Source organism: Parasteatoda tepidariorum, chromosome 1 (genome assembly GCF_043381705.1).
Source record: "Parasteatoda tepidariorum isolate YZ-2023 chromosome 1, CAS_Ptep_4.0, whole genome shotgun sequence".
Lineage (NCBI taxonomy): Eukaryota > Metazoa > Arthropoda > Arachnida > Araneae > Theridiidae > Parasteatoda > Parasteatoda tepidariorum.
In genome coordinates this window covers 94,544,832-94,560,052 of record NC_092204.1, presented here as the reverse complement: position 1 = coordinate 94,560,052, position 15,221 = coordinate 94,544,832, and the positions used below count along the sequence as shown (strand labels likewise).

The 15,221-nt window shown below is 30.4% G+C and overlaps 2 protein-coding genes and 1 long non-coding RNA gene across 3 annotated transcripts in view; 2 read left to right on the top strand and 1 right to left on the bottom strand.

Moving 5' to 3' along the window:
* The first annotated feature begins 5,322 nt into the window (after positions 1 to 5,322).
* LOC107441621 (Farnesyl transferase beta subunit) lies at positions 5,323 to 8,014 on the top strand. The gene has a single exon (XM_016054953.3). It carries the CDS (start codon positions 5,437 to 5,439, stop codon positions 6,742 to 6,744), a length of 1,308 nt encoding a protein of 435 aa, XP_015910439.1. The 5' UTR covers positions 5,323 to 5,436; the 3' UTR covers positions 6,745 to 8,014.
* Positions 8,015 to 8,340: 326 nt separating this feature from the next.
* LOC139426206 (uncharacterized) lies at positions 8,341 to 14,220 on the bottom strand. Its single transcript, XR_011637410.1, has 2 exons — positions 11,755 to 14,220; positions 8,341 to 11,667 (listed from the first exon to the last, which is right to left on the bottom strand). It is a non-coding gene; the product is annotated as an uncharacterized lncRNA (long non-coding RNA).
* The window catches only part of LOC107441622 (uncharacterized), a 4,452-nt gene continuing 3,451 nt past the window's right edge, over positions 14,221 to 15,221 (top strand). The window contains exon 1 of the mRNA XM_016054954.3: positions 14,221 to 14,332. The gene's annotated coding sequence lies outside the window, so the exon portion shown is untranslated. The remainder of the gene's footprint in view (positions 14,333 to 15,221) is intronic.

Below are 15,221 nucleotides of genomic sequence, written 5' to 3'. Positions count from 1 at the left end.
AAATTCTAAGTTCAATGAATATAAAATTATCTATTTTAACAAATAAACTGCAGCTTTTAATTAAAAATAAAATGTTAAATCGTAATTTATTTCTCAAAAAATGGAAACTTTTAAATTTTTTTTTCTAAATAAATTTCATAATAATCTGTAAAAATCTACTCTTAAAATTTTAATAGAATATTCAAATTTAATTTTAATTCCTAGCTAAATTTGAAAATTCCGTTCAAGTGTCAAATGTATGATCAAAATCTCCCTCGTTTGGAAACTAGCGTTTTACAAAACGCTTAGAAAAATTTCCTTTTCCATGCTAAAAGTAAACTACAATTTTTTGAATGATGTTAAATGTTGTAGTAAAAATATAAAACTTAACTCTCCTGCTTTTATACACTGGTTATCATAAATTAAGGAAAAATCACAAAAATAGCGATAACTCTTTCAAAAGTAAGCCAAACCGTGCAAAATTTGCATATGTTGTCCACTAAGAGTAGCTGAGTAAAATTGCAATATGCAAATTAGTGGCGCTGCACTCGGCTTACGTCATCTGCCTGGAGCATAAAAGTCCAAGTTTGAGAGAAAGCACACAAATTTTACTGTGATTGCGACATTGAAAATCTGAGATAGCCAATTCGTAATAATGACCTCTAGGCATCATTTGCCTGAAGAACTACGATGGAGAGCCATCGGGAGACTAGAGGCAGGGCAGAGTCAATCAGAAGTGGCCAGATGGCTAAATGTGAGTCCATCTGTGGTTCATAGACTTTGGAGGCAATTTCAAACCACAGATTCGGCATCTAGGAGGTTCAGTCAAGGACGGCCAACTGTTACGACCAGTGCCGATGACCGATATTTGACATTAAGTGCACGCAGGAATAGAACCGCTACTCCGACACATCTTAGATCCTCTCTTGCTGCAGCCACCGGAAGGTTGGTGTCAACGTCAACTGTGCGCAGAAGGCTCCACGAAGGTGGTCTGTATGCGAGACGACCAGCCATTTGCGTGCCGCTCACATCACGCCATAGGAGAGACCGTTTGCAGTGGGCCCGACAACATGTCCACTGGACGTCAGATCAATGGAGGCCTGTTCTCTTTACGGATGAGTCCAGGTTTAGTCTAGAAAGTGACAGTAGACGTTATTTGATATGGAGAGAACCTGGGACCCGTTATCATCCATCAAACATCCGTGAAAGAGATGCATACGGAAGAGGCAGTGTCTGTGTTTGGGGAGGCATATCCTTAGGAGGGCGCACATACCTCCATGTCTTTCCAAGGGGAACCGTGAATGCTCAGGTTTATCGAGACAACATCCTTGATGCTTATGTGCGCCCATATGCCGGGGCAATTGGTGATTGCTTCCTGTTACAGGACGATAATGCAAGACCACACAGAGCTCGCATTGTTGATGATTATCTTCAACAGGAAACAATTACTCGCATGGAGTGGCCAGCTCGATCCCCGGACTTGAATCCTATCGAGCACGTTTGGGATGCTCTAGGGAGGCGTGTATCTGCCATCAATCCGCCCCCTCAGACCCTTGCCACGCTTGCAACTGCTTTACAAGAGCAATGGCTCTCACTTCCTATTGAACTGATAGACCGCATAATTGAAAGCATCACACATCGCTGTTTGTGCTGTATTGCTTCTAGAGGCAATCATATTCCATATTAAAGGTACTTTTTCTATTGCAAACCGATACTTCCAATTTGTTTATTTTATACATGTGCTAATTTCTATACTACTATTAATGTCTGATAATTTCTTTTTATGTTGTTTAATACCTTACTATGTGTTGTATATTGTGGGTAAGTTTCATAAAATTCCATGTGTAATTTCTTGAATTATCGCGATTTTTGTGAATTTTCCTTAATTTATGATAACCAGTGTATCTCTCTATATAGGAAAATCGTAGGGGCCGTTATTTTTTGTGTTCGTTTTTGTGTTTCGTTGTAAACGTTTGATTTTGTAGTTCTACGAAAAAATCTGTAAGACTTTAAGTTTTCAATTTGAAAGGTGTGCAGAAATTGTATAGGAATTCAGATGGAATGAACAAAATTAAAATTTGTTTACGAATTATTAACAGTAGTTAGGACTGTTAGAAAAATTGCCAAACGGGTTGCAACTACAGAACTGAAATTTGGCATGCTGAAAAGGCAACATTTGATTATAAACTTAACCCAGAGTTTTTTTCTTTTTCTTTTGTTTCTTTTTTTAAAATTTTAATCTGATCGAAAGTTATTGCAATTTTGAGTGCTTTTCTTACAATTTTTTGATTCACGTTACATTTTGCTTTGCTGCTCAAAATTCTATGAGACTTTGAAACTTTATGGACGATGGTACGTATACGTATAGAAAAACGTACAGTGATTACGATAGGGAATAAAAATAAATTACGACTCGATTATTAGTTCAAGTATTATAAACTGTTTCACTTGTAGTAAAAAAAAAGGGGGGGGGAAGAAAACAAACATGTTGATGGATATACTGAGAAGCAACTACAGAGTTGGAATTTGGCATTTCGTACAATTTAATTTTAACAAGAGTTTTTTTTTCAAAACTGCTATTTGCTCGAAAAATGTTGCAAATTTAAATGTTTTTGTGATTTGTTTTTCTTTAGCTTTCTTGCTTTAAATATTAACTATACTAGCTGAATACCCATTTTTCGCACGGGGAGAGTAAAAAATAAATAAAAAAATAAATAAATCAGTATTGAGAAATACTACGAAATCCTGCTCAAAACTGAAAATCATATAACGACACAATTAAAGAACTTGGTGGAAGAACCAGGTAAGTGAAATGTATAGGAGAATTAATGAATCAGAGAAAATAAAAAAAGTGGTTGTATCAATACGGGTATTAATTATGTATCAATACGTAATTAATACCCGTATTGTATCAATACGGGTTTAATGTTACAGAACTGTTTTTTACTTCACTCATATCTTAACATAACATCAGTTTTCAGTATGCTTGCATCATTTTTATTTCAAATTAGGCAGGGGTAAATATATTGAAACAAAGAAATATTTCCCCCTCTTTCTAATAAATTGGTAATAAAATTGTTGGGATGCAACTTTTTTTTAGTTCTGAAAATGTTACTTACCTGGTTCTTCCACTAAGTTTTTAAATAATATGGTTAAAATTATTTAAATTTTTTTTATTTAATATTATGTGTTGCTCTTTTTCGTGATTATTGAAGCTAGAAAAAGCCGTTTTTTATAGTTTATCCCATTAGAACAAAGATAAAATGTACTTAGTATCACTCGATTTTATCATTCGATATAAAAAAAAAATTCCCTATTTGAAATGGTATAAGTTCCGAAAGACCTAAATTTAGATCTCTATTCCCTTTTTATTAAAAAAAAGGATTGGAGATCTAATTAGGTATTTTCAAATCTAGGTAATGTTCATGCATGAAGGTAGAATAATTGTTCATTTTAATACCAAAATGTTTTGTGTTTTTGAGGAAAGTATTGTTGTTTAAAAATTATTAAACAATGTTGGATGAGAATTAATTATGAAAGTTAGCAAGCAGAGCCTCCTAGTATATAAAGGAAAAAAAATAGATGCTGCATTAGAAATCTATTAGTAAGTAGTAAAACTAGCAGGAATACTTATTTTTATGCAAGCTATTTTTCGTATTACACGTTCACTATTTTTAAAGAAAAAAAAATGGTAAATTAAAAAAATAATTTCTAATAAATCTGATAGCGAATTTTAGAAATCTTTCGTGCAGGTTAGAAATTTAGTACAAACAAATCAGTTACAGAATTTTATTTGTGTAAGATATCGCTCGAAAAATAATCAAAGTCAGAAATATTGAAAATTGTAAACTGATTGTCAAAATTTTTTATAATCGCAAGCATTGAATGAATCGCTTAAGAATCGCATTAACTTTGATGAAAAACAGGACATAAAATTCTTTCGCTGTATTAACCATATGATCTTATTACTAAAATAATAATTTTAATAAAAACGTAAAAGTTTGCAGTCGTCGATTGCCATACGCAAATTATGGGTTAATGAAGTTGATGTACACATACGGTCCAAAACTTGCTAATGCGCTATATCATAAATGCATCACTATTTATCTTCTTTATTCATTTTATATGATAGAAAATATTTGTGTAATAATGGTTTGTAACAGCAACGCAAACTTATAATAATGTGCTTCTAAACAAAATTAAAAATAAAAACCTTAAGAAATTACCGAGTAAAAAAAAATGATCTTTTTTAAAAAAAACGTTAATCAGACTTTTGCACATTTTTATAACTTTTTTTTTCAATAATGACCAAAAAATTCAATGATTAGCATATGTGAAGCGAAATTGCCCTAAGACCTCTCCGTTGAGAATCGATAAGACTATTTTATTCATGAGAATGATTTGCAATTAAAAAAATCCAATTATATTATTAAGAAATCCAATTACATGAGAAAAAAGTATTGGATTTTAATAATTTTTCAACCTATTAATTACTATTTATTTATTTATTAATTAAAAATATTAAATGTATAATTTTTTGTTTATTAATTAAAATTTGAAGTAAGCCTTAACCTTAGTATTTTTAAATTAATTGCAAAATAATTAAGTGAATATAAAATGTTAAATATGAGTCCGATGTACAGAAAAAAAAAATAATTGGAAAATTAAAATTAAGCGAAGAATTTAATTTTGCAACTTTTTTTATTGCTTCATTATATTTAATTGCTCAAGTATTATATGAATTTTATTATGAATTCTAAAAAAGGAAAAACTTGCACAGTTAAAATCTCAATAATATTTTACTCTTTTTTACTTTTTTATTTCCCAATGAAATTTATATGTGAATGCGTTTAAAGCACTTTGTTAAGATTAGTTTTAATTAAGATTCGGTAGAACTTAAAGTTGTTAGAACTTAGGTTTCGCATTCTTATTTCTAATAACTATTTAATGAATGTGATTGCTCTAAAAATAATCTAAACGAAACTGGTAAACAAGTTTCACAGCATATCTTTATTTATTAACGTAACTTAGAGCTAGTTGACTAGAGCTAGCAGTGTAAATTAGATTTTCCTACACTCTTCCGAAATTATTACGTAGTAAAATAAAATAAAATTTTCTTCTTTTTTCCTTATCAATCGATGCATTGATTATTGTTCTCAATTACCTCACTCCATCGTAAACAGTATTCTCGGTACATTATTTTCGTTTCAAGAGTCATCTTTTTTTAAAAAACATTAATTCATAATAGCTAAATGAAACTCAAGTACATAGCAACCCAACCAATTTTAGAATCTGAAGACTCAGCCACCGCGGTTTAAGATTTCTTTTTCTAGTTCCCAGCGTTGGCAACAACGAGAATTCGTACTGAAACATATGCTTTGTTTTTGTTTTGGTCCGGTGTTTCCGTTATCAAAGATAACATTTGTTTTCCCATTGAATTTACTATAAATTAAAGCAATGCATCGCACAACAAAGCAGAAAAAAACGAACATAAATCTCCGCTGCTTAAAGCCGGATTATGAAAAATTACGTTTTAACGATGGAGGCTTGGATACCGTCACATCTTCGGAGCAAATCGAGGTGGAAGAATCGGTTGAAAAATGCATTCAAGCTTTTAAGAACGTTGTTGAAATGAATCCTAAAGGCCCATTTCTCGAAAGAGATGCTCATTTACGTTTTCTCAAACAAGGATTGACTGTACCGAGTGGCATGGAAGTTCTTGATGCCAGTCGACCCTGGTTATGTTATTGGATTTTACATTCCATTGAACTTCTGGGTGAACCCATCCCATCTGATATTAAATCTCATATTATAGAGTTTCTCAGAGCATGTCAGCATCCAAATGGTGGTTTTGGAGGTGGACCCGGTCAAGATGCACATTTGGCACCCACATACGCCGCTGTTAATGCACTCTGCATTTTAGGAGAAACAAGAGCTTTTGAAGTAATTGATCGCGACAAGTTAGTCAACTTTTTATTTCGAATGAAACAGCCAGATGGATCTTTCATAATGCACGAAGGCTCCGAAAGTGACATTAGAGGCGTGTATTGCGCATTATCAGTCGCAATGCTCACGAGTGTTTGGTGCAGCAAATTGGTAAAAAAGACTGCTCAATGGGTATCAAGATGCCAGACTTATGAAGGAGGGTTTGGGGGTATCCCTGGTATGGAAGCTCATGGGGGGTACACTTTCTGCGGTCTTGCGTCTTTGATGCTGTTGCAAGAAGGGAATTTAGTTAATATTCATAGCTTGTTGAGGTGGCTTGTGTTTAAACAAATGAGCTACGAAGGAGGGTTCCAAGGACGAACCAATAAACTTGTGGATAGCTGCTATTCTTTCTGGCAAGGAGGTACTTTCCCGATAATTCACCGACTATTGAACAGAACTGTTCCGGATAATCTGAGTAGAGAGTTTTGGATGTTCGATCAAAGGGCTCTACAAGAGTATTTGCTGATATGTTGCCAAGCACCACATGGTGGTATGATTGATAAACCAGAAAGATCCAGGGACTTTTATCATACCTGTTATTCCTTAAGTGGACTTTCGATTTCTCAACATTTTTACAATTCTAATAATATGAAGGATTGGATTGTTGGTCATAAAAATAATGAGTTAGTACAAACGCATCCAATTTACAATATATGTGTCCCAAGTGCTGTTTCAGCTATTAAATATTTTGGAAACTTGCCAAAGCCAAAAAGTTTAGAAGATATCATTACAAATGATATCCTTGACGATGATGATTCTGGAAATACCGATTCCTAAAAGATGAACTTGATTGACTCCGATTTACAAGTTCAAAAATTGATTATATATTTTTTAATCATATTTCGAGAAAGCAGCATTATAAATTTCTAAACCAATTTCAAACTTTGATGGAATTTTTTTTTTTTTTTTTACATCATTGTGATAGTTAATCTGTAGTATACGTTAAATATCTTCATTGTGATATTCCTTGTGTCATTAATTTTAGTCTTATAGCGTTTCTATGAAAAACTTGTTTTGATTTTTTGTAGAAACATGATTGGCATTAAACAAATGTTTAATTAAAGAAGTAGTTTTCTAACTATTCAACTTTTATTCATGCTGACAAATAAATTAAATTAGAGTAATATTCTGGTTTTCAAATGAGATTAATGTTTAAAATTTATTTTTAGAAATCTAATATTCCATGCACATCAAGATTCTTATTTTATTGTTCTGCTGTTTTTATGCTTATTTATTTTTTATGTACTTTACAGTTTTTATAAAAATAAAATTTAAAAAATAGTAATTTTATCCATAGTGTTACTGGAAAACAATTCAAAATGTGTTATGATTTTTATATAATTATTATCTTCCAACTATAGCAAATTTTTAAAGCTCATTTTAATATAATAAAATAATAACTTAAACTGACTTATCATAATGATAATATTGTGAGATTTTTATCATCGGACTCTTAAAAATTGCTGAATTGTAATTCATAATTTGCTAATGTAGTTTGAAAGTTTGTAGTGAAAAAAAAATATTTATATACTCGTTCATTAACAATTATAATTTATGAAATAGGTATTTAATAAGTGTTCATAATTTATTGTAAAATGTTAGTTATAGTTATATATTAAAATATGCTAGAAGGCTGGTTGTGCTTGCCTATTACCCTTAATTCATTTCAGCTTTGTTGAAATCACTTTGAGATTACAGCTTTCTTGCTTGTTTATTTGTTATCAGAACTATTTACAAGAAAATGTTAGCAAGATTCATTATATTAGCCTGTTTGATGTGACAATCTTTTTTTCATTTGAAAATTCAAAAAGACAACATCATGATAAAACATTCGAAACTGCTTTAATATTTCAGGTCATGGTATAGCCAATTCTCGACTTAGCACCATTAACTGAGCATTAAATCCGTGCCTGTACTGACAGCTGCCGGTGTGGTTTCTTGTATTCATTTTTAAAATAAAGAACTTGCAACCATATGTATTTTACTTTTTGAAATTCAATAATGTATTTTCTTTTTTTTGAATAATAAAAAAAGATCTTAGCAATTATCTTATTAAAATTATTGGTTTATTTTCGAACAGGTCATCAATTTTTTTATGATAGTTTTATTCATTTGAATAATTATTGAAATTTCTCCTGGTTTGAGTTTTTTTTTTAAAAAAACTTTTCATTACCATAAGTTTTTCATGAAATATGTTCAACGCCTTCATACATTGACCTTGAAAAACAGAATTACTTTGGATTCCTTGTAACATAAGGTGTTATTCATTGCCTTTATTTATTTAACACTTTCATAACGGCAATGATACATCTTTGTCCCACCCTCTGCACTTATGAGTTACCCTGCAGTACTAAAATTGAAACCAAACGCAAATTCCTTTAAAACTTGTTTATTTTACTATAAAAATACTAAATATAATAATGAATTGCAATCAATAATACATTCATTAATACAACAATAGAGTACAGCTAATATCCTGGAAGACGAGTCATCTCTTTTGTTACAATTATAGAGTAAAATTACACCTTGCTTGTTTTTTTTTTCTATTCTGAAAGTTCAGTGAGAGATTATGAAAAGATTATTAAGTCTTGAGATTCATAAGTAAATATTTTTTCATGAAACAAAAACATGGATTAGTTTTTTAGGCGGAATATCGTTTCTTTTTCAATTCAATAAAAAGAACATTTCCGTCTTTTCAAAGAAAGTTCTCATTTTTCGAGTTTGATCCCCCCAATAAAAAAGACTCCTTTTTCTTCTACGTAAATGTGATATGAAATAATTCATGCGATTTAAAAGTACACATCGTGATTGGTATACACTAGATGTAAAATTGCTCATCGCGATACATATAAAAATCTTTATCAAGGTATGTATTCACACAATTTTTTTAAAAAATTCCCATCGTTCACACTTCACTATTTGATGTTTCATGTTTTTATAATTTAATTACAGAAAGTAGCTTATGAAATGTTTATAGCATTGGTCGAAAATGCAGCTGTGCATCTTTTCTCTATAATAGAAACAAAGCCAGTTTTGGATGCTCTATATATTTTGAAATGATTTAGACATCCAAGTATGTAAAAAATACAATTGAAGATCTAGAGGAGAAGAATTATTTAGGTCCATAAAAGTTAATTCTCAAAAAAATAAAAGAATTTCATTACAAACAGGAATTATTCTTCTCCAGTACGGACGACCATCTTTACTGTTTAATAACTCTCGCGAGAACAGACTTCCCATGTTATTGATTATGCAAAATGTAGAAGTAATCAATATTTGCTGTAAAGAATTATTTTGGTTTTAGAATTTTTTTTTTTAAAAAAAGGGCATTTTTAAAATATTAATTAAAAATTCTCATTTCGATTAATAATCCTTAATTTTCAAATTTATTTGAACTCAAAGAATGAATAATTAGATAAACTTTTCAAATATTAAAAAAAAATTATTATTAAAATTATAATTTATAAACATATTTTTATGCTTTTAATTGTTAGTATCTAAAAGTTATTTAAAAGCATTTTAAGATAGATCTGTTCCAGACTAATATGGCCATGTAAGGTAGAGTTTAAAAACATAAGATAGGATCCATAGCACAAAATTCTATAAAATGCAAAGCTTCATATTTCAAGATTTGCATTATAAGGATACATATAAGTTATGAAATGTTGTTAATTTGAACTATATTATTATTATTTTTGTAACAATAACTGCATAAATATTTTATAACAATATGACATAATTTATAAAAATATAATAGCATTTATGGGTTATTTTTTTTAATTTTTTATTATAACAAAACCATCAAAAGAGTAGCTGTGATATTGGGTCACCGAGTTACAATTTGCAATTAGTACACTTTCCCTCTTTAGGGCAAGCTGCATTAAAATTTTCAGATTGCCTCCTTGATCGACAAATGTGTTGTTGTAGTTCATTTACGACACACTAGAGCTGCACAATGGGCTATTGGCGATGGTCTGGGAAACATCCTTGAGGATGATCTGAAGACATGCCATCATCACACCCCCACTTCGGTAACCCAACGACCTGCTTGCAAAGTCAAGCACTTAACGGTAGAACAGTTTAGCGAGGACCAATACTGCACACCCTCGGTCCCTACGCAGACTGATACAAGTGGTCACCCACCTACACACTAACCACAGCCAGTGATGCTTGACTTTGGTGATCTGTTGGGAATCATGTCTTAATGACCAGTCCACTGTGGGAGGATGTGTGATTTTTTTTTTCAGTGTTAGTTGAAATTTGCTTTTTCTCAAACTATGTCAAAAATAAAAATAAGATGGTAATTAATAAAATTGGGTTGAAATGGGCTTGCTAAAAACATAAATTTGGTTACAAAAACAAGCTCCAGTTTAAAAAACCAAGATGCTCCCAGGGAAATAACATTCAAGCAATGATTGTTGTAACTTAACGTTAAACCCTTCCCTATCCCTTTTTTCTTTGATCCTCCGGCAGGAGCTGTGCTGCCCTGACACTGTCAAAGAAGCGTTCTTGCCTATTGATGAGTCCGCCATCCATCCAGACTCACCTGCTTGCAACGTAGGAATGTTTGTTTCTTTGATCTTCCGACCAGATGTTCTTCGACCATTCTTCTTCAACGGTAAAAGAGTCAACTGCAAAAAATACACATCTCGAATAAAACCAAATAAAAATCTTTTTTTTGGACTGAACAGCATAGTTGCATCCATATTCATCTTGTCACAGGTTGTATTTTTTCTATCTTTCCAGATGATATTTTATTTTCTTGAATAATCTTCAAAGCTGGTTTTGCATAAATATTTGCGATTGTATTACCATTATATCCTCAGAGCCTATAAATTAATTTTTGTATGTATTAACGTGTCTAAAGCAATGGCTACTATAATTAATTTTTTTTTAAAAAAAAAAGAAAAATTTAACAATGGTCACTTAAATTCATGTGATATAATTTATTGAATTAATTTTTTTTTAAATTTTAAGTAACCCAACTAATAAATAATAATTTTTATTAACTTAATTTTATTTATAGCAGACATGAAATTTATTAATGTTAAGGTAAATTTTTTACTTGATTCTGGTGTCAGACGTGGGAAAGTGTAATAATTGCATATTGTATCCCGATGTCACATTACAGTAGCAAATACACAAAACATTATAAAAAACACATCAGGATAAACACGAATTAAGAAACAATCAATTAAAAAATACACAAGTTTTAAGACATGCAAAAGAACACTATCAGCATAAATTATATTAATAAAAATCTTAAAATTACAAAAAAGGTGATAAGTGAAAACTACTTTTGTGATACTTTCTGTACCTAATTGGTAGTACGTTTTCGTCTGAAATATCTTTCCATTTTTAACTCTACCCATGTAGAAAAATATATGTGCCCTTAAAAATTATAGAAATAATACAGAGTGTTAATCAAAATATTGTATATTACAATCAATAATATACATTTAAAAAGAAAAAACAGTGTAACTCGATAGTGATAAACAAAAATATTAATTTTTAATAATATGGTTGTTAACCCTGCATAAGCTATTTGAGATGGCCTGGAATTAATCCTTAATGTAGATTACAAGATTGGAATATAATGATTTATGCATTATACTACTGCAATTTAGATTGGAAGAAAAATGGTGACAATCACTTGCTCTCTGCATAATGTTCTCCAATGGCTTACTGACTTTTCCTACCCTAAAACCACAAGGAGCATTGTATAAGAGTGGATTCCAAACCACCAAGACAAGAATAGAGAAAGTATAATTAGATCGGATACTCTACCTATAGCACAGGGAATCGAACCCAGACCAAGTAGTTGTAGCCGAAGTGTAAACCCACAATACCGACTAGGTAACCCAATAGCTTAACTTGATATTTGAATGTAGAAAGATTTGTAAGGGACATTGAAACTAAAATGTATAAACATAAATATTTCAGTATATTTTATTATTACTGACATTTCAATAAAAATTTCCATCACATTATTTCTACAGTGAATAAAATACTTTATTTTTCTGGTTTATAAGTCAACATTTTAAACCCCTAAAGTGCTGTGAAGTTCTGGGCATTTACTTATTCACCGGTGACACATTTCAACGCAAATATATTTTTTAAGACATGACCTTTAGCAAAAAGAAAAAAACTTAGAAATTAAATAAAAACATAAGTAACACAGAATAAATAGAAATTTGGACTGTGCAACCAAATTATTATTAGTCATGTTAATTTAAGAGTTAAATAATGTAAGAAGACCTAACATAACTAATTCAGAGTGAGAAGACAAAAACTGACTTGTGATCAAATCATTTCATATTACCATGCATAAATTATATCTCGCAATAAAAGGTGCACCTAAATATCTGAGATATTTGCTTTAAAATTATTAAACATGATTCTTTGTAATAATAAACAGAATTTTACAATCTGTTGGAAATTTCATTTTTACAAATGAAATTAAATAACACATTGAATTCACTCAAAATCCATAACTTTAAATTAAAAAAAAAAATGAGTTAACTTTAACTTCAGATCAACCTATATACCAGAAAATAAAGTAGTTACATTGATTAAAAATAGTTTACAATATTTGAGCGAATTCATTAGTATAATAACTTCAGATAAATTTTTCTCTTATAAACATAATGACGCTAACAAGGAACCACTTTATTCTTATTATAATCTGGAAGCATTGCCGTATTGGTATATGTTTGTGGCAATTACAATCATCAAAGGCATTTTAAACTAGCAAAAACTAAATGAAATATATGTAAAGGTTCTCATGATAGTAGCTATGATTTATTTACCCTTTGAGTTGGTCTTCTCTTTTATAATGTTTTATTTAGACTCTGGTGGGCCACCGCCTCAAAGTTGCCATATCTTATAAATTATTTTGGTGTAGGCAACAATATGGAAATCTAAGCTAATCTAATTAGCTAATTTAAAAATGATTTCCAGAAATTTTTCTTTTTGTTTCATTAATTGGTATCATCTCTTTATCACAAGGATAACTATACTCACTACATTTCAACATTTTTATTTTTAATTCCATAATTTGAATAACAATATGGGGGCATTCTACTTGCAACATCTTCCACTCCTGCTTTTGTTCCAAAATTTCATATTTATTGCAAATAAATTTACAGGCATCGGCACGTAAATTTTTATCATACAGATCAGCAATTTTTATAATATGCAATACATTTTCATCGCACATAACATAACGCAGAAAATCAATACATATCATTTTCAAACCAACTAACTGGTACATATAAGCGGCTGACAGAAGTTCACAAGCTAAGGTAGCATTTAATGGTTCAGTTTTACTGCTGTAAATATATTCGAGCATTTTTCGTAGAATGGATGGTTCCATTCCTTGGATTTCCACAAAATCCTGATGGCTTTCCCGCATGGGATTGAGAAACATAGCGGCAAAAACGGGAGATCTTGCCGAAAGGATATTTTTGTGCGCTCTAAATACATCAGATCCACAGTGCAGTCTGACATCTGAGAAATCTCCGCTTTGCAACAAAGACTGCATGTCATTCATTAAAGCAGTTGAACTGCGCAATTGTCTGGCAGTAAATCTGAATCGAGATTTAATAACTCTTCTTTGGTTTTGGATATCCATTGCAAAAGAACTTTTTATTGTGATAATAGTATATAAAATTTTTTAAAAAATAAAGAAAATCAACTTTTTATAAAGGACAAAAACACAAAAAACAATAGAAGTTGTAGTTCAAAATCCAGGGGAAAGTTAAGAATACGAAGTAAAAAATGCGAAAGGAAATGCACTTTCGCGATTCGTAAATAAGTGAACTATAACTAGTGTAAAATAAGAATAAAAACTAGCAATAAAACATTTTAATTTGAGGTAATAATCATAGTGATCGATCAAAAAGCCTAAGCTTTTCAAATGTTCATTAATATTGCAGAAAATCAAATCCGAAATCTGATCTCTGGGAAAGCAAGTCGCAACTTGCTATGTAAACAAACAGACGCCAAGATCGTTTGTGTATAATATTAAGTTGCCATTTGCTATTTTTAAAATTTATCTACATTCATTTTATTTGAATTTCATCAAAAAATGACTGTATAAATTTCTTTTTGACAATTCTTTCTTCTTTTTTCACCAGAGTTTAGAAAAAAGTTTTAAAACTTATATTTTCCTTCAAAGTTTTAATAATTTCACTTCCCCTATGTAATTATCACCTGTTGAATGTAAACTGTAATTGCGCGCAGTTTTGATTATGCAATATATTATTTATATTTGGTAAAAAAATTTTTTCCAGGATCGGCAGTTTCGGGAATAAACCCTAATCAGTAAATGCTTTTGCATTATTAGCTGACAAAACAAATCCAGGTATGAACTTGCAGTGCTTGTCACAGAATTAAATTTACTTTGAAAAGCCTCATTATTTTTTTTTTATATAATCTGTCTACAACCTTTTTTTTTGCATCTCGAATTATTTACCATTTTTAACAATCTCGCTTATAATTGTTGTTTAGCTATGTAAATTTTGTAGATATTTAATTCTGTAACTATTGATGTTATTCGAAATTAAATTAAAACTGTAAATATTAGTTTATTTATTTTATCTACATTGAAAGTTAGTATAATTTTGTATAAAATGAATGCTTTAAAAAATAAGACTTTAAACATCAACAAAAACGTCTCTAGCATTTTAAAATGTAGAAATATAAAAGTTGACGAAGGTATATATTTTTGGGAGACTTTTCGCTTTGCGTTTGGCCAACCGTAAAAAAAATTCAACTTACAAGAGTGTTTAAAATCTATAGAAAGATTTCTGAATTAGTGTCTGGATATAATAACCTGGTTTTGGATGACTATTTTATTTGGCCTGCACGAAGGCATCAAGGAAAGGGTATAATTTGTAGTTATCCTCATGCAAATCTCCGCATATGTATATTTTTAAGAATTATTTTTGCAAGTGCCTTGGCAATTGTAGTTGGAGCACACTGGTACCGATATAGAAATATCTCCTAATCTATAAACCAGGGTTGGGTTTTTGACGTCAAAAAGTGGTTTTTGACATGACAAGGGTATAATACTGGTTTAAACCGTCAAAAATGTCAAAAACTGAAGTTTGCCAAGAAAATATATAAACTTCAAAACTACCAACAGTTGCCATGCATTATATTGAAATTTAATTATACTATAGGTAATCAGCAGGTTTTAAAATATTTTTTAATTAAAATTAAGGTAAAATAACAGATTTAAAATCTCAGAA

Excerpts from the sequence above, each read along its gene's own strand:
- LOC107441621 (XM_016054953.3), top strand. The coding sequence starts at position 5,437 with ATGCATCGCACAACAAAGCAGAAAAAAACGAACATAAATCTCCGCTGC.